The sequence below is a fragment of the Caretta caretta genome, chromosome 9 (genome assembly GCF_965140235.1).
Source record: "Caretta caretta isolate rCarCar2 chromosome 9, rCarCar1.hap1, whole genome shotgun sequence".
NCBI lineage: Eukaryota > Metazoa > Chordata > Testudines > Cheloniidae > Caretta > Caretta caretta.
Window position 1 is genome coordinate 33,819,895 of NC_134214.1, and position 26,557 is coordinate 33,846,451.

The 26,557-nt window shown below is 40.4% G+C and overlaps 1 protein-coding gene across 1 annotated transcript in view; it reads left to right on the plus strand.

Moving 5' to 3' along the window:
- Positions 1–26,075, plus strand: part of DNER (delta/notch like EGF repeat containing) — a 283,977-nt gene extending 257,902 nt beyond the window's left edge. Inside the window, exons 10-13 of the mRNA XM_048864354.2 lie at positions 2,121–2,234; positions 6,991–7,122; positions 17,209–17,455; positions 24,975–26,075. Coding sequence (XP_048720311.1) covers positions 2,121–2,234; positions 6,991–7,122; positions 17,209–17,455; positions 24,975–25,086 — 605 coding nt within the window. The 3' untranslated portion in view covers positions 25,087–26,075. The remainder of the gene's footprint in view (positions 1–2,120; positions 2,235–6,990; positions 7,123–17,208; positions 17,456–24,974) is intronic.
- The last annotated feature ends 482 nt before the right edge of the window (positions 26,076–26,557 follow it).

The following is a 26,557-nucleotide window of genomic DNA, read 5'->3' on the forward strand; positions in this document are numbered from 1 at the left end:
TTCATTGCTGGGATTATAAAGATGTGCCCCCTGTAATCCTGGCATATCCATCATTTTTGTAGCATGTCAGGTGAAAACAATCATTTGATACATCATTTCCATAAATATATAGTAGTAATACAAATAGGAAAACAACTGATAGAAATTGCACAAAACACTTTCTCTGTATACATTACATCTAATCAAAGTAGTTCTTTTAGATTAATTTCATTTCAGCCATATCATTATTGAAACGGGAAACCAGTAATATTTATCATGAATGGGCAGAAGGCTAAAATGTTTTCCTTAAATTCATTTTAAGCATGTTGTAGTGAATGTGAACGGTTTGTAATTTAGTAAATTTCTTAATATACTTTTATAAAATAGCTGATGCCAAAGAGTTCAGATCTAACATTGACTGTAATTCCTGGCAAATATCCGAAGTGAAATAAATTTGTGTCTTGTTGAGGCTATTATTTCTGAGAAATGTAATAATGTTATCATACATATAATCATAGTTAGCAAAGGGTAGCACAATCTGTTGAATTGGAGTTGATGTTAAAGGGGCATCATCAACTTGAAAAGTGTATTTCTCTCTCAATATTTTTGCCTTCTACTCTTACAAACGAAACATAAGATGAAAACTTACGAATATCTGAAAGAGACTGGGTGTAATTGCTCTTCTAATTTTTCCTATTTATTTTTTGCATTTCACAGGACTTTCAGTATCATGGTTTTCGTTTGTATGTTTAATCTGTTTTACCTTTTTTTTTGTGCAACCAGGGAGAGAGAGAAAAAAGAGAAATGTGACTATAAAACCACAGTACTGGCAGGGAGATTCAGATGAAGATGTAGTATTTGAAACTAATAATTCTTTGTTTTGTTGTTGTGTTAATTGATTAGATTTCAAGTTGGTGGTGCCTCTGTAAAGTACGTAATCTTTATTCAGGACAATGAAAGGCAGTACCAACAAAAGTCTGTGAGCATAGCTCACAAAACTACCCACAGAAATTAATTACTTATAGTTACTTAAAACTAATCATTTTGACCCTACAGTACGATCAGTGAAGTGGTACCCTTATGTCTGCATGGAGTAGTCAGCATTTCAGCATATTGTATATTATATAATATACAAAATATTGCATATTATAGTGGATCACAAAGTAAAGGGGATGAATTATGCAAGCAAAAGCAACCAACAGATCAAAGGTCAGCCTGCAAATGCACTACTCAGTTTTTACATAGAACAACCACCAATGCATGCTTAAATTTATCCTGAACAAGTCTATATCATTACACCTGTAGGACTCCGTAAACACTTAAGAAAATGAGTAACTTTATGAATGAAAACAGTCCCATTGAGCTCAGTGAGGCTACTTATGTGGTAGTGTTTTCAGAGCTGATACGATATAATACATGATACCACTGTGGTAGCTGAATCTCTCTCCCCAACCCCAGTTGGGAGTCTACCATCCTTTTCTACCTTGTGCCAGATAAGGATCACACACACTGCTGCAGAGTGAAACCACTGAGTTCACACAGATCAAGTTCTGAGGCAGGAGATCAAGGAAAGAGGGATGGGGCTTGCCAGTCAAATAAAATCATATAATGTTAACCTATATGTTTGAATAAGTGGGGTTTCTATTTTTATTGCCTTGACAAGCCATAGTCCATCTGAGCCTACTGGAAAGGAGAAAATAGGCTTAATAATGTGTACTTATTATATTTTAAGTTTCATATTAATTGGAACTGTTACTGAAGATAGCAACTGTTATTTCCATTGCAGAATATTAAACCGCTGGCCAACCTGCTTCTTTATTATACCATTGTATAGCCATAGAAACTCCCTTGCTGCCATTGTCTGAGAACAGGAACTGGCCTGCTATGCCTGAAGAGGTGACATAGCCTTGATGAGAAGGGGAGTCCAATGTTTTAAGACCAAATCACCATAAAAACATATGACCTGAATCTGATCTTGCATTGGCTTTACAATTGTCTTCAGCAACTTACTTGTGAATAACGTTGGTGTCTGAGAGAAGAACAATCATTGCCCTCATTCCATATGGCAGACAGCCCACATTCTGATTTCTAACTAACCATAAGTACAAATAATGTCAATAACACTAATTTATCATTCTTAGGACGGCACTGTGAATTATACAAAGATCCTTGCATTAACATCAGTTGTCAAAATGGTGGCACTTGTGACAGTGAAGGTCTAAATGCTACATGTATCTGTGCACCTGGATTTACAGGCAAGTAATTTGCAAATAACACAAAAAGTATAATTGTTAATCTCAGTGTCCAAAAGAAGGCAAATGTCAAGTATATGGCATCTGAATCTGTGTGTCTCCATATTCTTTCATATAATAAACAAGTTAAAAGGGACATTTTAGAGGATAGAAATGATATAGCAGTAGTATCTTGCATTGTACTTCTGGGAAATAATGTAAGTACAGCTGAAACTAAATTTTTAATGCAGTACTGCTTTGAATTATTGTACCAACACAGGGGCCCGAACCAAATCACTAAATCTGAACACCTCTATCTATGGTGTCATCCACATCCAAATATTGTAACTTGGGACCCATCTTTCACATTAGTTATTACTTGTTTTAGTTGTCAGAATAGCATGTTTTTTAAGGGAAAACTACTTCATTCTATACTAGTTTATATTTTATATTCCCCTTATGATGCCAATGAGGGTAGTTACGTGACTTGGAACCTCACAACATTTTGATTAACAAACTAAGCACACTAAAATTAATGTACATTAAATGGTTTAAAAACTATTAGGTCTCAAAATGGAAATAGCAAATAATCATCAAGGGGGTCTGTTTCCAGTGGTCCCATGGGGATTGGTTCTTGGACCTACACTATTTAACATTTTTATCAGTGACCTGGTGGAAAACATAAAGTCATCACTGATAAAATAGGCAGATGAGACAAAAATTGGGGGAGTGGTAAATAATGAAGAGGACAGGTCAGTGGGATTGCTTGATAAACTGGACACAAGCAAATGTACATTTTAATATGGCTAAATGTGAATGTATACATCTAGGAGCAAAGAATGTATGCCATACTTACAGAATGCGGGATTCTATCCTGGGAAGCAGCAACTGTCAAGATGTTTCGTAGGTTGTGGTGGACAGTGAGCCGAACATGAGCTCCCAATGTGATACTGTAGTCAAAAGAGCTAATGCAATCCTGAGATGCATAAACCGGGAAATCTCAACTAGGAATAGAGAAATTATTTTACCTCTATATTTGGCATTGGTGCAGCTGCTCTGGCACCGCTGTGTCCTGTTCTGGTGCCCACAGTTCAAGAAGAATGTCGATAAATTGGAGAGGGCCCAGAGAAGAGCCACGAGAATGATTAAACATGAGAAAACATGCCTTGTAGTGGTAGACTCAGAGCTCAATCTGTTCTCCAACACTGACAATTTTTAAATCAAGATTGGATGTTTATCTAATTATTTTGGGGAAGTTCTATGGCCTGTGTCATACAAGAGGTCAGACTTAGATGATCTGACCTTGGAATCTATGAAACTATGAACTGCTGGAAGGTCTGTGTTACTAACGACACAGGCATCTATTGATAGGAGAATTCATTTCTCTCTTCTGTATTACTGGTGCTATGGTAAAGTTTGAGTATTGAAGTTATTTAATATTGGTCCACATATTCTTTTTATACATAGGGCAACATTCACCTCTGAGGTACTCTCCAGAATAACTCTATTTCAGTCAATTTCAGCTTTACACTGATGTGACTGAGTTGCAATTGATTAACACTTGTAAATGCTGGTGTAAATAAATCTGTTTTATGTTTGATGATACCCAGAAGGTGTCGTTCTTGTAAATAGTATAAAAGTGATTGATATCCTAATTAGGTGCTTCTTTGAGGCATGCTACGTTAAAGAAAAAAGCACGAGAGGAAATTTATGGAATCATATAGTGTGAGGCAATTCAAAGTGGTATAAAAATGATAAATTAATCATTCAACACTTGTTACAATTCCCATAATGGTGTCCCTTTAATAAAATCTCATGTTAAAATTTTTTAGTAAAGATGTTTGCTTCAGGCTTTTTAGGAAATGAAGTTGAGCAATAGAGGTAAAAGTTTAGCTATTGCAATGAAATATCTGAAAAATTCAGTTCTCCTAAAATATGCTAGTATTTCCTGACGACAAAATGCCATCATCTACCACATAATATTTTAGCCAAGACTTCATTATTCTCAGTATTATTGGTATTTGAAATTCATATTAAAACATTGGAAAACCAAGGGCTTTTTGGCCTGATTCTCTCCTCAGACTAGTTTTATGTATAATTTAACTGACGTCAGTAGAGTTATTCCTGGATAAGTGGGAAGAAAAAACCTGGCCCTTGACTCAACCTTTCTCAGTAGTTCATACAATCACTGGATGTGAATTCATGTTTTAAATGTTGTTTGGAGCTGTCCTGATAAAATGTCTGTATAACACTGTAGAAATGCAAATACTAAATGTTGTTACTTGGCATCAGGTGCTCACTGTCTTTTGTGCCAAACACAAATAATTCCTAAATGACTTTATAACTTCATTAACAATTTTTGCTAACAGGTTTCCTTTCAGCTGAGAGCCTAGCAATCTCAGGGCATGATATCCATTGGCTCATGTTCTTTTTCATCTAGTAGCCCATTTCCATTGGACATGCATGCCTATCGTATATTAAGATGATTAATACTGCTGTATATTGTCAATCCTAACTTTGTTTTTCATACCATATCTGCATCAAATTGTTTTTTTTCCTTTAACATGCCTGTAGAAGTGGTTATGGCTTAAAATCAGTTACATTTTGTAACATTTTCTGTAGTCTAATGACATTTGAGAACATGCTGTTAAAAGATTTTTGATGCTGGACTGGGATATTTAAATAATAAGTATGAAGTTTTGAAACCTCTTATGGTTTCTCCTTCAGATATGTTTTTAATGACCTACTCTTTGTTTGATGTTGTTAAATGCAAAGACCATCTATTGTATATACTTTAACAAATACATAGAAAAGCTGCAGACCTAGAAACAGGACCTGTAGGCATTAAGAGTAGCTGCCACAAGCTGAGTCTTTAAAACATGGGCCCAACACTAGCCCCTGTTATCTGTCTACTACTGATCTCACTTGGTGGTAACCTCCCCATTCATTACTAAGGTTTCCATTATTGTTCCTATAGTTTCCAGCAAAGGGACACCTTATAACTAAGAAACACTGTGGAGGAGCAATGTGCTCTTCCACCATCTCCATTATAGATTGGAAGAGAGGCAGGTGATCTGCTGGTCTACTTGGGATGCACTGTTATGGAGAAGACTGGAGTCCTGCATTGTCTTGTAGCCCAGTTCTGTGCTTATAACCTCATTATATAAAATTCTTCTGTCTTACACCAGTGTGAGAGAGCAGGATGTAGTCCATTGACTTCAGGGAAGGTTGCACAGGGTGTAAGTCACTGCAGAATTTGGCCATTGATATTTCACTTCATAGCTTGGAATGGGCTGGAATGTTACAGAGGCGGTGTATTTAGCTCCTGGAGAAAGCACAAGAGTGACCTCCTGGGACAACTAAGGAATGGTGATGATGTGTTCTAAAGAGAATCTTGCAAGTCCTAGAAAAATAAATGGGAGCCATGTGTACTGTATACATCCAAGGGCTGACTTTGGCTTTAAACCTTTAAAAATATCTTTGCACTTGTTAGTTCTCATATGCAGAGTTGTGGTACATTTATTGCACAGTTCTGTAGTTTGTAGTAGTTTTATATCACAGTCTCTTTTCCCCAGAAACTGATTGCCCAATTAATAAAGGGACAGTTTTACAAATGGTCTAGTTAATAGGCAATCAACTCCAAGTCTTCTACACAGACATAAAGGATTATATTTATTTCAGGAAACTAATTAATTTGGACATTGCTGGGTTATAATCAACCTTGAAAGACTGAAAGTTGTTAATATTGCATAGAATTGGTTTAGTTTTAAAAATATAGCAGCAAAATGTAGCTGCTACTAGAGAATTCACTAAAGTAAACAGCTGTTCAACACTGTGTGTGACACATCTGTTTCAGACTAGATTTTAAAAATAACAGTTTGAAAATGCTCAGGTAAGCAAATATACTAATTGGATGGTATTGAAAATGGCAGATCTGTCTACCTTGAACTATTATTGGGATCTAAATAAGGACTTCATTTTGTTACATAATATGTGTTTGTTGTAAGCTCTGAAGTGCTTATATTCATCAGTTTGCACATCCAGAGCAAAGGTATGCAGCCAATTTAGTCATTTTGCTTCATTTTCAAATTAATATGATTGGCATAATCCAAACACACTGCTTTTAAGCTAATTTACATCTGTCTTGATGTTCAGTCAATTATGTAAAAGATAACTGTCAATTTGTCAGTAATATATAAACACATATTTATTGTTTTAAATCATATGCTACTTTATGTTAGATTAACAGGAGAATATTATTTTGGGCCTGATCCTGTGTGGTCCTTCCACAAACTTAAATAGGACTTGAGTCTTCACTTCATGGCAGCCCTTAATAGCTAATGAATTGATTGTATTAGCTGGTCTTACTGTACTGACTAGTTCTATCACATTTGACTGGGGAAGAAGGATGGTCTTGTATTTCAAGTAAAGGCCTGGAAGACAGGTGATCAGGGTGAACTTAGTGAAGTCAGTTAGTGGTATCTGAGGCCTAGTTCTTTGACAGTTGTAAAAGCATGTTGAGATTCTGAGATGGAAAGTGATATATAACTGCAAAATATTGTTTCACCAAAGAAAATTATAGATGTTCAGCTAATTCAACAAAAAAATGTCACAAATGTGGTCTTTATTCTTTCAATAAATGTTTGATATATGAGGATGAAATAACTAATACTAATGACAACATTGTGAATCTAGCTAACTTTTGCTTTTAGTGACTGAAATGACACAACTGGCTTGACAACATGATACATCCACAAGCATCTTTATTTTTTACTTTAAGGTGAAGAATGTGAATTTGATATAAATGACTGTGACAGCAATCCGTGTCACCATGCTGGGACTTGCATAGACCAACCCAACGGTTATACGTGCCATTGTCCACACGGCTGGGTTGGAGCAAATTGTGAAATTCGTAAGTGTTACAAAGATTGTTTGTGTTGCTTTGTAATAGCCTTTTGATATATGTATAACTCATTGTCCTGGAAACGTCTAATAATGGACCAACATTATACTAAAAGAATCGTAGGCAGTTCTTAAACAATACCTCGATATGCACAGAATGAAGGAAAATGCACTCTAAAAAGAATTATAATGTAGCAAGGTTGCATAAAATCCTAAAATTAGTCTTTTAGACCAAATTTTCTAAAGTGTCCACTGATTTTTAGATGCTTCTGTTTCTGGGTGTTCAACTTTGAGACACCATATGCCTGATTTTCAGAAGTGCTGAGCACCCATAACTCCAGCAGAAGTCAGTGTGAGCTGTTGGTGCTCAGCACCTCTGTAAATTGAACCCAAAGTGTCTCAAGGCGGGCACCAAAATTGGTGGCCACTTCTGAAAATTTTGGCTGGTGCACCTAGTGATCGCAAAGTTTAATTTCACAATTGTGATTACACCTTAACTCGGTAAACGTAAAGCTTATGGGCCTGATCAGTGATGAGCTGCCAAAATCTTAACAGCTGGTTCCCTCCTCACCCCATGAGGGGCTTGTGGCCTGCCCTGGACCCCTGCCGCATCCACCCCTCTTCCCGTCCCATGATTGCCCCCAGAACCGGGCAGGAGGGTCTCGTGGGCCACTCTAGTGGGTGCCCACCCCACCCCTAAGAGCCAGAGGGACCTGCCGGTGGGCGAGGTAGGCAGTCCCGGCAATGCTTACCTGGGGCAGCTCCCGGGAAGCATCCGGCAGGTCCCTCTGGCTCCTAAGGGCTGGGTAGCATAGCTCGGGGGGAGCGGCCACTCCCCTCACTTATCACATCAAAAGTGGCGCCTTAGGCGCCGACTCCGTGGGTGCTCCGGGGCTGGAGCACCCACAGGGAAAATTTGGTGGGTGCAGAGCACCCACCGGCAGCTCCCCGCCCCGCCCCATGCCCGGCCCCAGCTCACCTCTGCTCCGCCTCCACCTCCGCCCCTGAACGCACCGCCCTGCTCTGCTTCTCCGCCCGCCCCCCCGCTTCCCGCAAATCAGCTGTTGGTGCAGGAAGCCTGGGAGGGCTGAGAAGCAGGCTGTGGCTTCGCGCTCAGGCTCAGGGAGGCGGAGGTGAGCTGGGGCAGGGAGCGGTTCCCTCCCCCCCGCCCCACCGGTTACCTGCTGCAGTGTGGGCAGCCCTCCTCGCGTGCCCCCCCCCCGCCCCAGCTCTCCTCTGCTCCACCTCCTTGGGCCTGAGCACAAAGCCGCCACCTGCTTCTCAGCCCTCCCAGGCTTCCCATGCGAGCAGCTGATTCACGGGAAGCTGGGGGTGGGGGGGAGGGGGAGGCGAGAAGCGCAGTGGAGGTGAGCTGGGGCAGGGCGGGGAGGGGAGCTGCACCCACCAAATTTTCCCCATGGGTGCTCCAGCCCTGGAGCACCCACGGAGTCAGCGCCTAAGGTGCCACTTTTGGCCGGCTGTTAAATTTAGAAGCCCTTTTAGAACCGGTTGTCCCTCATGGGACAACTCACCACTGGGCCTGATTTCAGAGACTCCTATTGACTTCAGCTGGAGCTGCAGATGAACAGCACGTCTGAAAAGCAGGCCCTATGTTTATGCTTCACTGAGGCCTCGTTTTTGGTCGTTGACAGCACTTCTGTCTCCTTTACTGGGAAGTTTAATGGTATATTTGACCATTTCACTGTTCACATACTACAGTGAAGGATCCCTTCCAAATATCAGATAGTTACTCAGATTGATTTAAGGGCTTGAAGCTGCTCAGTGCAGTTGCAGACTATTGCATGAATAAGTGCAAGATAAAAAGTAATGAACTCAGAAGGTACTCAGGAGAATCTCATCCTGCATTAGTGAGAACCTGGCAGAATGTCACAAAGTTACTCCTACTGGAATAAAGCCAAAGAAGTATATGTGTAGTTAAGCTCCTCTATAATAGGGGGGATCATATTTTGGACCCTGTCTCCTTAGATATGCCCACTTTCCACCCAAACCCTTTTCTTTTTAAATCCTGTGCTCTTGAGACTGATTTCTACGCAGGCAGTGCCTAAAGCTCAACCTTACTTCTACTCACATGTCACCTCTGCTCACCCTTCTGTTGGAGCGCAATCACTCCATACTTTTTATCATGTAAGCATTTGCTAGATTAAGACCTAAATCTATGCATTTGTTGTTCGTGAATTCAGTTTCATTGATTAATCATAGGACAGCACAAATACAAACCATTAAAGACACAGTGTTGATGATATCAACCACTTCAAGGGCCAAATTATGTTTGGTCTCTGTACAAAGTTTTCCTTGCCATCTTGGGTCCTTTTGCATGGTCTCTTGCAATCCTTTGATTTCTGCTTCTGGATAGCACTGCTAGCCACTCCCAAGATAGTAAATCCATTGTGTGTCTCACCTTTGATTTGCAGACAGTGCATGCTGCCTGTTTGAAGGCAGTGCATGCTGCAGTCCGGGGAGCTTTTAGGTGCAGTGCCTTCTACAGGTCCTCTTATAGAATTGCTTCTGCGAGGCAGAGATGAGCCTTCAATAGGTCTGTGAGGCCTGCTCAGGCATAGTGATACCTGAACCGGGCACATCTATGTAATCAGTAAGGCAATGCCATTCTGAGTGACTGCAGCTTCCTTATGTGGTAGGCAGTGGGCTGACAGAAAAATGATTTTAATTCCTTGAGACATGCAATAATCCTCTAGAAATGCATTCCCTGGAGTACCTTGATATAATAATTGCATTACTATTATGGAATGGAATGAAAATACATAAAAGGAAGACAGGCAAAGCTATGTACTTACTGGGCACTGCAAAGCTGAGCTATGAAATGAGCAGCATCTGTTCAGGGATCCTCCTTTTTATCCAGACTTCTAGATCCACTGAGGGCTAGGTCCTCTGGTAGAGTCCTGCATGTATCAGCACAAGGGGAAAAGCGATGAGCAGGACTGAGAGCAAGGGAAGCCTCCTCTGCTGCACATCTGAAAAATTATTCCTGCCTGATCAGAGGAGAAAGCTTGTGAGGGGAATTTATTGCTAAGGGTACATCTACACAGCAAAAAAAAGTATATTCTTAACTCAGGGTACCTAACTCAGGTTCAAATAGCAATGAAGACAGCAACTCAGCTTTTAACTGCATCAGTAGCTTGAGTTCAACCCCAGGCTCTTCTATAGGCTTTACCTTAAGGTGCTAATCCAAGTTAAATGCACAGTTGGTGTGTCTTCACTGCTATCTTAACTAGATCCGAGTTAAGAACACACCTTTTTTTGCAGTGTAGAGATATATTATGTGCCTGATTAGCAAGATGAGATTCATGCCTAGGCCCATGATTCTAAGACATCCACTCTACTTATTTACCCATTTGTAAGTAAGGGGGCAGGTGCACACAGAGCTTAGACCTCATTCTGCTCAGTGGGGAGAACCCTGCTTGCACTCAGACATGGAAATCAATGGGAGTCTTGTCATTGTCTTCAGTGGGTTGTGCATTTCACCCCAGTTGTGTCCTGGATGGTCGAGGACTGATCTTCACATTATATCCCTGGCTTCCTTAAGCATTGCCTTCACCAGCAGTAACCCCTCGTTGGATCTCTTCTATAGCAGCTACATGCACTGATGACGTACTTACTACTGCTGTATAGTGAGACTTACTGTGTTAGTGTGTTTCATAGTTCCACTGACAGGGCCTAGGCCAATAGCCATGTCTGTCTTCCACCCCGTTCTCACCAGTGGTGGTCCTAAGGACATCTGAATGTTAATGACTTGGATAATATCACCTGCTGATGCTGCAATCAGGAGCCTATAGCAATTTACCTGCCATGTTAATGTTTAGAAAATAGATTTATACTATTAGGTACTGTAAATCATCTCTTCTGGTCTTCAAACAACCCCTCCAATCTTGCCAAGTCCATCATTGGAAGCAAGCTCCCCACTGACCAGGACCCACCAACACCAAGCCATAAGAACAGTCTGCAGGTTTTGCATCTTTCTCCACTGCCGCCGTGATAAATACTCCCCACAACACACCTTTTAAGATACCTGTGTACTACACAGGCCTATCACAAAATAAGGTGTACCTCATCCAGTGCACTAAATGCCTCTGTAACAACTACGTGGGTGAAACAAGACAATCACTATACTCTCTAATGAACTCACACAGAAAAATGATAAAAGACAAAAACACCCTATTGGCGGCAGGCGAACATTTTTCACAAAACGATCACTCCATATATAACCTCTCAGTCCTTGTCCTCAAAGAAAACTTGCACACCATCTTCAAGAGATGAGCCTGGGAACTTAAATTTGTAACTTTGTTAGACACTAAACATCAATAAAGACACTGGATTTGTAGTTCATTGCAGCAATCTATACCATACTAACCGTCCTTGGTCCTATGACTGCAGAGGTATGGCCTCTTACAACATGTTAACGCCTCATGCTAAACAATCTGTTCCATCTTGCATTTAGCTGTGACACTGTGAGTACCTTTCCCAGACCTGAAGAAGAGCTCTGTGTAAGTTTGAAAGCTTATGTCTTTCACCAACAGCAGTTGGTCAAATAAAAGATATTACCTCACCCACCTTGCCTCTGCAAATAACATGTCATTTATAGGGCACCTGCCTAGAAAACCTACATGTGGCACTTTACAACAGTCATACTGTCAACAACTGTCATACTGACTGTTACAACAGTCAAACATAAATATAATACAAACCAAAAAAGTTCAGCACTTGGTGTAAAGCTACAGAATTAAACTTATACCTTAAAAACACTTAAACTTAGAAAAGAAAAAAAGCCAGGATTTCAGCTTGTATATAAAGGATTACCAAAATAAATCTGGATGGATTTCTGAAGAAATCTTTTTTTCAGAATAGCATTGAAAACACTTGATCTTCAACAGAGTTTTCAAAAGAGCCGTGTACCTCAGGGAACTCCTTTTCTCTGTCTTTGAGTTGTCTAAGAAATGACTAAATGGTTAGAGGCCAAGTACAATTCGTAGTATGCCTACAAAAGAAAAGGGCCACATTCAAACTTGGTATAAACGGGCATGACTCAGGGCTTGTGTACATTTAAAACACGACAGTGGCACAGCTGCAGTGCTTCAGGATAGACACTATTTACACTGGTGGAAGAGGTTGTCCTGTCAGCATAGATAATCCACCTCCCTAGCAGTAGCTAGGTTAATGGAAGAATGTTTCCATTGACCTAGTGCTGTCTACACAAGGACTTAGGTTGGCTTAATTATGCTGCTCAGGAGTGTGGATTTTTCATACCCCTGACCAGTGTAATTAAACCAACCTAATTTTCTAGTGCAGACCAGGTCTCAGTTGACTTGACTGGAGTTGATCCTATTGTTCATTGTCTCAATTTGGCCCATTGATTTTTATATGTCAACTAACCTGCCTCCATTTCAGCAGTGTATACCTCCTTGTCAGAGCCAAGAGGACCATCCATCAGACAGCCTCAGCCGTTTCCACATACTGACACACTGGAAATTAAATTCACCACCGAAGCACTAGCTTCATGTGATTGATCCACCCTCCCGACCTGATTGACTCAAAAATGCGATGAAGTCAAGTTCCAGACTTTCACAGGAGATGGAGTGTGGTGGTGTAACTCAGCCACATTCCTAAACTGATCCAGCCTTGCCTTTTATGATGAGCTGCTGTTAATCAGAAAGGAGGCTGGTGAGATTGTGCATTACTTCATCCTTTTGCAGAGAAACTGTCTAAAATTGGCAGCTCCACATCCAGTGCAGCTTTTTCACAACGGATCCAACTATCTGTTACACTGGGGTTATTGTTTTTACAGGTATTTCAGGGTTAAGGCTCTTCAACTACCTGTTATCCTTTAACTACCTTCCAAATATTCTCCAGTCAGTCAATTCAGCAAGAAATAATTTGCCTCCCAATGAAACCCCACATTTATATCATCATTTTGTGGTCTTTCCCAGTGACAGCAGTGTCTACTGAAAAAACAATGGAATTAAAAATAAATCCTAGAGGGACACTGCAACCAACCTGAGTTACACAAGAGAAAAATTTTTCCACTAAAATTAAATACTCTTGGCCAATGAGGATAATGTAAGATTAAAGTTTGCAACTATGTGTAAAATTGTCCATTTATAAACCACTTAGTGCCTGCACATTATCTTTCAGCACTAATATCTTTTCAGATTCTACGGATATGGATAATCAGCAAGGAAAGTTAAATGATAGTATTACTCAGAGAAAATCATTCACAGGGTAATCCTAGGAGTATATATGTATATGTCATAATCTACAATCTTACTGAATCTTACCATGGTTGCTGTGGCAACTGAGAAGATCATAAATTTGAGTCACAACCACTTTCTTCTTAACCTTTGGAATATGTGCCATGCATCTTTCAGATTCTATCTATGGAAAAAGAACAGAAGAAATTCCTCACATCCTTATCATCCAGAGATTGAAGACAGTAGGTCAGAATCAGGTTTTCCTTGCCTCCAGTGGAGATGTATCTGCTGACATTAGGTCTGAATTTGGCCGAGTATATTTTACAATCTGACAGAACAGTGTCTGATAGATGTGCTATGGAGCAAAAACAAAGGCTTTTCCAAAACTGAAATAAACTTCATACAGCTGGGCAATTTTATTCACTAGCCAGCAGAGAACATTACAATATTAAATCCTTAAAAACAGTACATAACTAAATGCTTTGTGGTCGGGATTGATCAGAATTTCAGGGTTCTGTGCAAAAGCAAATACAAACAAGCAGCCTTGAAAGCTTTCTCAGCTATACAAATGGTACAAGATAATCTGAGCAAACACAAACTTGAGGAAATAGTGGCATCAATCTTTCATCATCTCCACAGAAACAAAGAACACTGCCCATTTACTTCCCTCTCAGCCTGTCACTGAGCTGTCCTACCCGATGTTATAACCTCACTATTTCCTTGCACCATTGTCCAAGTGATTTTTGTCTACCCTGTAGCCTCCTTTTGTACCACTGCTATACATAGTCAATCAGTAATCAGGACTCTGTCCCCAGATGCCACCCAGCAGATGAGCTCCTAAAATCAGTCATCTATTGGCAATAACAACTCTTTGACATAATAAATAAGTCCACAATCCCACCAACCCCAGAGTATCTTATTAAGTGCTTTGTCCCAGTCTGGTTTTAAGTACTCCGTGGGCCATTTGAGGATGGTGGATGGAATGTGACATGGCAGGTTCAATCGTGAAGTGAAAATAAATTATAGACACAGTGTCAGACTTCTGCGTCCAAATGGATCTCCATTCATTGAGATTGAGCACTGGTGCCAAGCCATTTACAATTCCTGCAGGAGCCATGAAGACATTCAGTACTATTGTAGAAATTGTGGGGGGGAAAAAACCTCAAAGCCCACCCTTAACATTTTAAAAGATTGCCAAGAGTTTACAACAGATGGGGTAGAGGTGATATTCAGTTGGAGGTAGTTTGACCAGTGATAGAAATCACCAGATTTGAGGACGACAAACAAGCAATGGAAGATTCAAATCTTCCAGTCAGTTTAGATATCCGCAGTAACTTGATGAATGGAGATGGAGCAGATAAGATACAAAAAGTCACCTCTAGACTAAGGGCTTAGTCCTTTATTTAAGGTACCATCCTGTAAGAAAACCACATGAGGCATTCAGCCTCAGAGAGGATGCAAAGGGGTTGCACAGCCTATGCCTGCTCGGTACTGTAATTCATTTATCAGGTCCAGGGTTCTCCCTGCAATGTGATCAGCTAGTTCTGTACGTGTAGGGGGCTAAAACCAGGATCTCACCTCCTTATCCCTTTGGGGCACCCCAGAGGAGTAAGGAAGGGAGCAGCTTTTCCCCTTGAGCACAGGGACTGCAATTGTGGTGGATCCTTCCAACTCCTCGCCCTCGTGTACCTTTGTAAGGGCTAGGAGCAGTCTGGCCCTAAATGAATCTTTGACTGTATTATAAAACAAAATCTATTTATTTAGAGTCTAATCACCCAACATAAAACATGCAGAGACTCAGTACTGTTTATGTGGTTTTTCTTGATGATTATATAGCTGAAATGAAGTGGAAATGTTTTGATGCAAAAATAATAGGCTTGTGTTCAAAGGCATCAGTCTAATGTGAGGATACACCAGGGCTACGCTATCTCCTGATCTGGATCTCACACACGGAGTACTGAAATGCTTTCTTTGCGAGTGAATCCTGCTTATTTTATCAAGGCAGACAACTGTAGTCTCCCAGAACGTGTAGCTGAGATTTAAGAACTGTTCTTTTTTGCTTCCTTGGGTAGAAAGTATGGGAAGCTCAGGACTTGGATTGCCTATAATCAAGTACAGTCTACTTGTTTATGGCTGTATATTGCACTGCTTGAAAGACTTAATAGTTTAATAGTTGGGTCTTTAATTTTTTGCAAACCCTTTGAGATATATGCTCGCAAATCAGTGAGAAACTTTCTCCACACAGGAACCTCTTTTACCAGTATTTCCAGCTGCTTTGCCCTGCAGGAGTCCTTTAAATTATTTAATTGTGTCCAAGAATGATTCTTTTTTTTTTTTTTTTGCAAGTGAAGTAATAGTAGCAACTGTTGGTTTTAAAGTGCTACATAAAAGTGAGTGTCTCAAAGCTGTTGAGTGAGAATAATCTCCATCACTGGAGATTTTTGTGGGAACTCTGTCACTAGAGATTTTTTAGGGCAGGTTAGACAATCATCTGTCAGAGATGGTCTAGATAATACTTAGTCCTGCTTTGAGCACAGAGACTCTCAAGGTCCCTTCCAAGCCTACAATTCTCTGATTCCAAGAAGATCTGGAGGTCTGCTCTGGAAGTAAATATAAATCACTGCTGATAATACTGGCTGATGAGACAAATATTGGCAGAATGGTAAATAATGATGAGGACAGGGCAAGTCATATAGAGTGATCTGGTAAGCTGGACCCATTCAAACAAAATGTATTTTGATACAGTCACATGCAAGGTCATAAATCTAAGAGTGCAAGTCATACCTACAGAGTGGGGAACTGTATCCTGGAAAGCAGTGACTCTGAAAAGGATTTTAGGGGTCATAGTTGACAAGCAACTCAATATGAGTCGTCCCCCAACCTCCGCCATGAACTGATGTGGCAAAAAGGGCAAATGCAATCTTTGGATGTATAAACGAGGGGAATAGTGAATAGAAGTAGAGAGGTGATTTTACCTTTGTATATAGCATTGGTGACGCCAACACTGGATACAGTTCTGGTGTCCCCTTTTTTTTAAACAGCTGTTGAAAAATTTGTGAGGATGCAGAAAAGAGCCACAAAAATTATTCAAGAGCTAGAGAAAATGCCTTACAGCAAATGACTTACAGAACTCAATCTGTTTGAGAGGTGATTTGTTTATAGTGTAGAAGTACATTCACAAGGAGAGAATATCAGGTACCAAAGGGCTTTAATTTGGCTGAGAAAGGCAGAAGAAGCAGCAATGACCAGAAGTTAAAGACAGACAAATTCAAATGAGAAGTCAGGCATCAATTTTTAACAGTGAGGGTGATAAACCATTGGACAAACTACCAAGGGAAGTGGTGGATTCTCTCTCTCTTGCAGTCTTCAGATCAAGACTGAATGCCTTTCTGGATTCAGTCAAACACAAGGCTCAATGCCAGGGTAGCTGTGTGGAATTCTGTGACCTTTGTTTTAAATAGAAGAGCAGACTAGGAGATGTAATTTCCTTCTGACTTTGAAAGCTATGAATAAACGATGAAAGTATAGATGGGAAAATGGAGGGCTCAAGGCTGTAGAGAAAATCAGTGGCAGAGCCAATAATGAGAACCCTGCTCTTGTATCTATTGCAACTGATGATCATCAATCAGCAGTTACAGAGCCAACTAAAATCAAAATTATCTTTCAGATTTTGTGATATTGGTATTTACAGCATGTTAAATACAGCTATGTCCAAGGCAGAGCCTCAAATGTAAAATATAATTTTAAAGTAGAATATCATTAACAACAGAAGTCTGTACAGAAATGTTGGAAATGAATGCACCCAAAACTTCTATTCAACAGGAAGGAAATAAATAATAATTTCATTTTTGTATTTATTTATGTATTATTGCTAGATCTGCAGTGGAAGTCTGGGCACATGGCAGAGAGTCTAACGAACATGCCTCGTCATTCCCTCTACATCATAATTGGAGCCCTTTGTGTCGCATTTGTCCTAATGCTGATCATTCTGATTGTGGGGATATGTCGCATAAGCCGCATTGAATACCAAGGCTCTTCCAGGCCAGCCTATGAGGAGTTCTACAATTGTAGAAGCATTGACAGTGAATTTAGTAGTGCAATTGCTTCTATCCGACATGCCAGGTTTGTTGTGGGGAAAGGGAAAGTAAATGGAATCTCTTTGCTATATCTACTTCAAATTCTTGTGTAGTAGCACAGCATCAGCCAATTGCTATTGACAAATATGAAGGCTGTACTGCTTCCAAATTAGAAATATCGCATTGTTTTAATTGCTCATCATTATATCTGGACTGCAATCTGGTCTCAGTTAAACAGTGCGAATCAAGTGACACTCCATTGAAGGCAGTAGAGTTCTGGATTTACACAGTGTAACTGAGAGCTGAATCTGTCCCTTTACATCAGTCTGTAAGGTGTTTCCGTTTGGGAAGTGTGCAAGTATTTTTTTTTATTTTGTAAGTTTTTATTCTTCTTGTTATATTTACACATTTCAAAATCTACATATCAAAATTCCGTACTTTATCATCCATGTACTTTGGGTAATAATGAATAATGCATTTGGGAACGTTTTATTTTTGTTTTGTTGCATATATTTTTCAAAATTATTTTGACACCTAGCAAAACAAAACAAAATTCCTAAATAATCATCAAAATGCCAGGGGTTGATATCTTGTGTGTGATTAAATCATTGGACCAGGACTCAGGCAATCTGGGTTCAGTGCCCACCTCTGCCACAGATTCCTGGTATGACCTTGTTCTGTGCCTCTGTTTTTCCATCCACTAAATGGGTATAAGTCTTATCTGCCTCGCAAGAATATTGTGAGGATAAATCCTTTAATAGTTGTGAGACAGTCAAATACCATTGCGCTAGATGCCCAAGAAGAAGATAGATTAATTTGAAAAGGTTTTAAAAAGAAAGTTGCATGCATTTTGTTCAGTGCAGCAGTCTAAATATAATTAAAACATTTCACACCAACTACAATGAGTAAATTGCATTTGAGATTAAAATGTGTAGTTTAGAACTGCTATTTGTGAGATAGTAATGGCAGGTATCTTGCTGATACTATCAGCATAGCAAGCCATTGTATTAGTCTATAAATCAGTTTCCATCCTGCTCCTATGCCAGGAGTGGGCAAACTTTTTGACCCAAAGGCCACATCTGGATGGGGAAATTGTATGCAGGACCATGAATGTAGGGCTGGGACAGGGGGTTGGGGTGCAGGAGAGAGTGTGGGGTGTGGGAGGGGGTGTGGTGCGCAGGAAGGAGCTCAGGGCAAGGGGTTGGGGTACAGGGTGCAGGAGTGGGCTCAGCAGGGGGTTGGGGTGCAGGATGCGGCAGGGGGTTAGGGACTCAGGGCAGGGGATTGGCGTGCAGAAGGGGTGCGGAGTTCAGGAGGGGGCTCAGGGCAGGGGGTTGGGGTGCAGGAGGGGTGTGGCAGGGGGCTCAGGGCAGGGGTTTAGGGGGCTCAGGGCAGGGGGTTGAAGTGTGAGGTGCAGGAGGGGTTCAGGGTACGGGCTCTGGCCCAGTGCACAGCGGGGCTAAGGCAGGATCCCTGCCTGCCCTGGCCCCGCGCCAATCCCAGAAGTGGCCAACACGTCCAGCAGTGGCTCCTGGGAGTGGGGTGGAGCAGGCGGCTCCGCTGCACACTGCCTTTGCCTGCACGTACCACCCCCAAAGCTCCCATTGGTTGCGGTTCCCCATTCCTGGCCAATGGGAGCTGCAGGGGGCAGTCCCTGCAGGCAAGGGCAGCGCACTGAGCCCTCTGCCTCTCTCCCCCAGGGGCTGCAGGGACGTGGTGATGGCAGCTTCCGGGAGTGGTGCGGGGCCAGGGCAGGCAGGGAGCCTGCCTTAGTCCCGCTGCACCATGGGGCTGGCAATCCCATGGGCTGGATTGAAAGCCCTGATGAGCCAGATCCAGCCCGCGGGCCATAGTTTGCCCTCCCTTGTCCTATGCTGATGTAACAAACAGCTGTTTAAAGTAGGTGTGTATAAACTGAATATTTAATTTCAGTAGGCAGCCAAATAAGAACTGGAAATGGTGTATGCCTGCAGCTAAAATGGAAGCCAAATAATGGACAGAACAGTTAATGATACAGTCACATGTATCGGATGTGATCATTTACTGCAGCAGGGTGTTAGTGATAAAAGTCAGTGCTAGTAATCACAGATTAAAGTAGACAGGAACTCCTTATCTTGTTTGCTCACCATGGCTGTTTCTTGGCTCCTGACTTTCCAGAGTACCCCACCTTTCCTTTCACGGCTACTCCTCCTGCCTGGGGCCTGGGCTCCCCTCAGCGGTTTTCTAGTGCTCTGCCCTTCCTGTTGAAAATGCTCTAACTATGCCTGTCTACTACCTGCTAGGAGCCATACACCAGTCAAGGATTGCTGAAGTGAAGCCTTTGGTTTTGGAACAAATTGATAAATTAAACAGCAATAAGTCACCAGGACCAGACGGTATTCACCCAAGAGTTCTGAAGGAACTCAAATGTGAAATTGCAGAACTACTATCTGTAGTCTATCATTTAAATCAGCTTCTATACCAGATGACTGGAGGATAGGTAATGTGATGCCAATTTTAAAAAAAGGGCTCCAGAGGTGATCCCAGCAATTACAGGCCTGTAAGCCTGACTTCAGTACCAGGCAAACTAGCTGAAACTGTAATAAAGAAAAATATTGTCAGACATACAGATGAACATAATTTGTTGAGGAAGAGTCACCATGGTTTTAGTAAAGGGAAATCATGCCTCACCAATCTACTAGAATTCTCTGCGGGGGTCAACAAGCATGTGGACCAAGGGGACCCAGTGGATATAGTGTACTTGGATTCTCAGAAAGCCTTTGACAAGGTCCCTCACCAAAGGCTCTTATGCAAAGTAAGCTGCCACGGGATAAGAGAGAAGGTGCTCTCATGGACTGGTAACTGATTAAAAGATAGGAAACAAAGGTATAAATGGTCAGTTTTCAGAATGGAGAGAGGTAAATAGTGGTGTCCCCCAGGGGTTTGTTCTGGGTCCAGTCCTATTCAACATATTCATAAATGATCTGGAAAAGGGGGTAAACAGTGAGGTGGTAAAATTTGCAGATAATACAAAATTACTAAAGATAGTTAAGACCCAGGTAGACTGAGCAAAGAGCTACAAACAGATCTCTCAAAATTGGGTGACTGGGCAACAAAATGGCAGATGAAATTTAATGTTGATAAATGCAAAGAAATTCACATTGGAAAGCATAATCCCAACTATATATATAAAATGATGGGATCTAAATTAGCTGTTACCACTCAAAAAAGAGATCTTGGAGTCGTGGATAGTTCTCGGAAAATATCCACTCAATGTGCAGCAACAGTCAAAAAGCAAACAGAATGCTGGGAATAATCAAGAAAGGGATAGATAATAGGACAGAAAATATCATGTTGCCTCTCTATAAATCCATGGTATGCCCACATCTAGAATATTGTGTCCAGATGTGGTCACCACATCTCAAAAAAGATATATTGGAATTGGAAAAGGTTCAGAAAAGTGCAACAAAAATGATTAGGGGTATGGAACGGCTTCCGTATGAGGAGAGATTAATAAGACTGGGACTTTTCAGCTTGGAAAAGAGACGATTAAGGGAGATATGATTGAGGTTTATAAAATCATGACTGGTGTAGAGAAAGTAGATAAGGAAGTGTTGTTTACTACTTCTCATCACACAAGGACTAGGTGTTACCAAATGAAATTAATAGGCAGCAGGTTTAAAACAAATAAAAGGAAGTATTTCTTCACACAACGCACAGTCAACCTGTGGAACTCCTTGCCAGAGGATGTTGTAAAGGCCAAGAGCATAACAGGGTTCAAAAAAGAACTAGATAAATTCATGGAGGATAGGTCCATCAGTGGCTATTAGCTAGGATGGGGAGGAATCGTGTCGCTAGCGTCTGTTTGTCAGAAGCTGGGAATGAGTGACAGGAGATGGATCACTCGATGATTACCTATTCTGTTCATTCCCTCTGGGGCACCTGGCACTGGCCACTGTCGGAAGAGAGGATACTGGGTTAGATGGACCTTTGGTCTGACCCAGTAGGGCTCTTCTTATGTACTCTGGCTATGCCCCTTTCCTGTTCCTGGTTAGAGAACTGAAAGAGTATTTACTCTCATCCACATTCTTCTGATAACTGGAACCATTAGTATGCCAGGCAAAAGGATGATTTAGCAATGGTGTGGTTGGTGGCCATATTTTCCCAATTTTTTATATTGTTCATTCTCTGTGCAACAGTATTTTCCCAGATGTAAGGAGAAGTGGACAATGGTGACATTTAAAGAGAATCCTGAGGCCTTGTACACAACAGGGATATGCGACCCAAATAAAAATGGTCCCAGCTGTTGGTGCTGTTCTTAGCAGCTGAATGTTTCAGCACAGTGTTTGGAGTGTCCCAAGTATTGCTCATCCCCTTTCTTGGGACTTTCTTCCCTACCCTAACTAGCGTCTCCTGCACTGGAAGCTTAGGGACCCCTAACCCTATGGGTTGTAGGGCCTCCTCTTCCTTTGATGTTATCTTGGGTGGGGAGGGGGTTGCCTGATGGCTGGAATCTTTCTTCTGCTCCTTTATCTTCAAGGGGTACTAGATGTTCACTCCCCCACCACCCTCTTTGGGTATAGAGAGGAAGGTGTATGGTGAGGTAACTGCTTCTCCTGCTCCAGGGGTGGGCAGAGGGCACTTAGTGGTTCAATGCCCCAATCTAAAGGCTTTTTTATAAGCTCATTCACCTTGACTCAAACTATTTTCACTGCAAGTTGTTGATGGATGTGATTGAAAAGGTGAAACAGTGCTGCTGTCAGACTTTTCAAATCTTGGGACCTGGACTGTTTGTTGGAGGTCTTTCCTTTAGCTATGTGACCTGCTCTGAATTAATCTCTGCATAGTGCCAAGGAACACCTTTTAGTAAAACCAGTGAGAGTCAAGGTGAATGAGCTCATAAAAAAGCTTTTACATTGGGGCTGCATTCATACTGGTTTTTGAAGCCTGCATTCAGTAGTTAAGAAAAAGAGAGAATGCCAGAACCTGTAAATAAAAAGGATTTTTATTTGCACCTTTGTGAAATATATTCTAGTTAATGTCAATGAAAAGGAATGTTTGAATTGCAAATAATATTTGTGTGCTGCCAAAAAAGGAAAATGAGAAATAAATCATTTGATGCTATATAAATATCTACTATGCAGCTGCCATGCTGGTACTTTTCTAAGATTTAGTGTGCAGACTTCAGTCTTTATTTCTGTTTCAGAAGATAGAAAGCAGTATAAATTGGTGCTCCCAGAACAGCGGAGGAATCACAATTTCACAGTTGTCTTTTACACAGACGTGTGTATATATATTGAGACTACCAAGGCCTACATTTTCAAAAGTGACTTATTTTAGGTGTTCAACCTGAGACATATTAAAGGGGCCTGTTTTCAAAGAACAGGTTCTCAGCGCTTTCTGAAAATCAGGTTCCTTTTAAGGTGTCACAGTTTGGACACACGATCACTACTCACTTTGGAAAATATAGGCCTTGATATTCTTTATATACACATGTGTGGGTGGATGTCAAATGAAGGGTGTATTTTTACAGTGTGAAATTTTTTTTAGGATCAATAGCAGGTACATGTTCAGGAAATAGTAGACTTCTATCACATAACATTGTCAATCTTTTTTGTCATCTGCAGCCTTTGTTGGTGATGATTTTCTTTTCTTCCAAGTCATTGATAAAAATGTTAAATGGCATAGAACCAAGAGCTGATCGCTGCGGGACTCCACTAGAAGCACACGTGCTCCATGATGATTCCCCATTTATAGTTACATTTTGAGACCTCTGAGTAATATATTAACTAGCTATAGTGTTATAAGCAGAGCCTGGCTGATCAAAGGCATGTGGTCTATCATCTAGAAGGCGCATCCAGGCCACAAACAATTAGTATAGGTGCCGTGGTCTTGTCTTAGCGTGTGCTAGTCAACCATGGCCCACCCTGATCTTCACAGGAGAATGGATCTTGCATTGTACAAGGTGTGCAACCGGTAGTATGCTCTCAGCATCTGCAGTGTGCTTCTGTCAAAAAAGGGCAGGATGTCACCATAAATCACCAGAGAGTTTTCATCTTCTTTCTTGCCTATTAAAAGATCTGCATCTTTAACTCCTGCTGAAAATGATAGAGGAGGAAATGGTTCAGAAATTCATCTTTATCGTATTGATTAGTAACGTGCCATAAGCGTGCTTGGTTCCACAGATCCTGGAATATCAACTAAAGCACAGATTCATCCCTGATGAAGTCAGTGGCCCAAATATATTTAACTTTGTGTATAATATGGAAGAAAGCTGTCAGTCATAAAGTAAAAACAAGTTTTTCACTCTAGGCTTGTTGAGAATTGGAGTATTTTCCTTGCATGAGATTTGCATCATTCAAATTATAGGATTTCCACCCATCTTGGTTGGTGCAATTCACCAAAAACAGCCATGAACTAAATCAGGAGAACGGGGAAATTGTATACAATTCTTTAAACAATATGGGATTGGTTTTTGTTTTAGCCTAAATAATTTCTTCAGAACATCACTTCTAAGTCACAATTTCCAGCCTGAATAGCTTACAGTAGTGGAGACACGCTGGTTACCTTTTCCAGACCTGAGGAAGAACTCTGTGAAGCTTGCAGGCTTGCCCCTTCTACCAACATAAGTTGGTCCAATAAAAGATATTATCTCACCCACCTTGTTTTTTTCAGTAGTAGAGCTAACATGTCATATGCATGAAGGGAACTAAATGGGAATCTAAAATTAGAGGAATTCCTTGTATATTAATTGAGAGGCCTTCTATTTCACTTTCAGAGTCTTATGTGGTGGAGCCCTGTAAGGAAAATAGACTTGAGGTCTTTTCTATCTCTTTATCCCTATGATTCTATTTCTTTATTTAAAGCTCCTAGTTACTTACAACTATTTCTGAAGGCATTTTTTTTACAGTCAGGTCATATCTACAGCATATTTTTTACCTAACATTTTAATAAGTGTTCATGAGAGTGATTCACTAAAAGGCATTAATGTTTTATCGGCATTCCAAACTTTTATAGAATCTTGGCAGTTTCAACCTGACTCTCTAATGGATATATCTAGTCAGCAAAACTGTACCAGCTGAATTATTTGACACTTTGTCTGCCAGTTCACAATTCAACCTGACTATACAGTTTTATCTATTTCCAGATGGCAAATAGGAAGACAAAAAAACAATGAACAGTGTGTGATAACTGTGACAAATGACATCAGGGAACCTCAATGTTGTTTGGAAATTCTGGGCCCATTGTAGTCAGTGGGTGCTTCTCCACTGATTTCACCAGAGCTAGGATTTCACCCTTAGTATCTGATTTTGATTCTATTGAATTCAGGGGTAAAACCTCCAATGACTTGGGGGTACAGAATCTGTTCCTTGCTCTTTTTAGGGCTTGGTTTCTGGGTTCCATATAGTTCAAACATTCCTTCTGTGTTTTTACTGTTGATTGCAAGAAATACTGCAATATGGTTTAGAATTTACAGTTTTCCCCTAAAGATTTTTCTGACAGGGAGCCATGAATCAGTGGATTATTACAATTAACATGTATGTACTTCTGTTTATCACCAAAGTCCTTTTTTCCCCTTCTTTTAGGTTTGGAAAGAAATCCCGACCTGCAATGTATGATGCAACCCCCATTGCTTATGAAGATTACAGCCCTGATGACAAACCTTTGGTCACGCTAATTAAAACAAAAGATTTGTAATCGACTGTATCTTTTTCTGATTATTTTTCAAAAAGATGGGCTACTAAATTAATTTAAATATTTTTAAGAAGAAGAAAGCGTGAGAAATTTAAAATGTTAAATGTTCCAGAATTTTCTGTAGAATATTTAAGAACTAATTTTCTGCAGCTTTTAGTCTGAAAAAATATTTTAAAACTTAGTGTTTGAAATTCATGGATTACATTTTAATGTACCTTCAACTCTATAAATTGTTATCTTATAATAGTGTGTGTTTTTTCATGGTAGACATTATTAATAAACCCAGATGAAATTCTGTGGTTGTTACAGAACAGAATACAGTAAGCTTAATCAATGAACAGTTCCTTTTTGACATCTCAGTGCCAGCTTTCTCGGTAGAGATAGGAAAAAGTGAAAAATAATATGATGCATAATATATCCATTAATTAAAAAAAAAGTCTAAAATGTTTGTGTTGTGAAAAAGAAATTAGTAACATTTATTATTCCTAACCTGAATGAATTAGCTTTTGCCTTATTCTGTGCATGGATAGATAACCTATTTCTGCATTATTATCTGGAAGTTGCTGACACATACTTTTGAGTTGATGTTTTGTCATTTTTGTAATAGTATTCAAGGTAGGCCTTGTAAAAATAATATACAATTCAGGTGCCTATGGAGGCACACGAAGGACCTGATCGTATACTCATTGAAATCAGTGGCAAAATTGCCTTTGACTTTAGTGGGTACAGGCTTTGGCCCGAGGATTGGATTGAATCGATATTTTTCTTTAAAAGTCAAGGTTTTTATATCGTGAGTAAACTAAACCTACAGTTTGAGTTCATTTCTCAAAGATTATTAATGTACAGTACGGTTTCATTCAATATTGTGTATTTCTCATAGTGCATCTTATTTATATACAGTATGGTTTTTCTGTGGCTGCATTTGATTGCTTATGTGCTTCTTCAAATTCTTGCATATTTCAGAGAATATTAAATAAATGTTATCAAGTCAAGGTTGGATCTGATCTGGTCATTTTCCTACATTTCAGGTTACACAAAGTCTCTAAATTTGAAAGGACCTGAGTCAGATTCATTCTCTCTCTCTCTCTCTCTCTCTGCTCTCAATCAGGGACTTGAACTTGGATATCCCCGGCCAGCGCATGCATACACACAATCAAATTTTGAAACTTCAAAAGTTATTGTGAAATGGAATTGTCACTTCTAGAAATTACCATTTAACCTTTCAAAAGCAGAATGAATACAATGTTTGTAACCTAGGCCCAGTCCTCCAATTCATTCCACACTGGTAGTCACAGAACCATGCAGTTATAGAACTCAGCATGACTTTCATTCTGTGCTTCAGAGCCCATTATTGGCATGGCAAAGTGTCCACATCAAGACTGAGAGGAATTGGCATAACTGCCTGGAGAAACATGCTGTGCACAATGTCGGTTTGATGTTTGCCTTCAGCCTTGCGCTGTTAGTTTCTCACTTC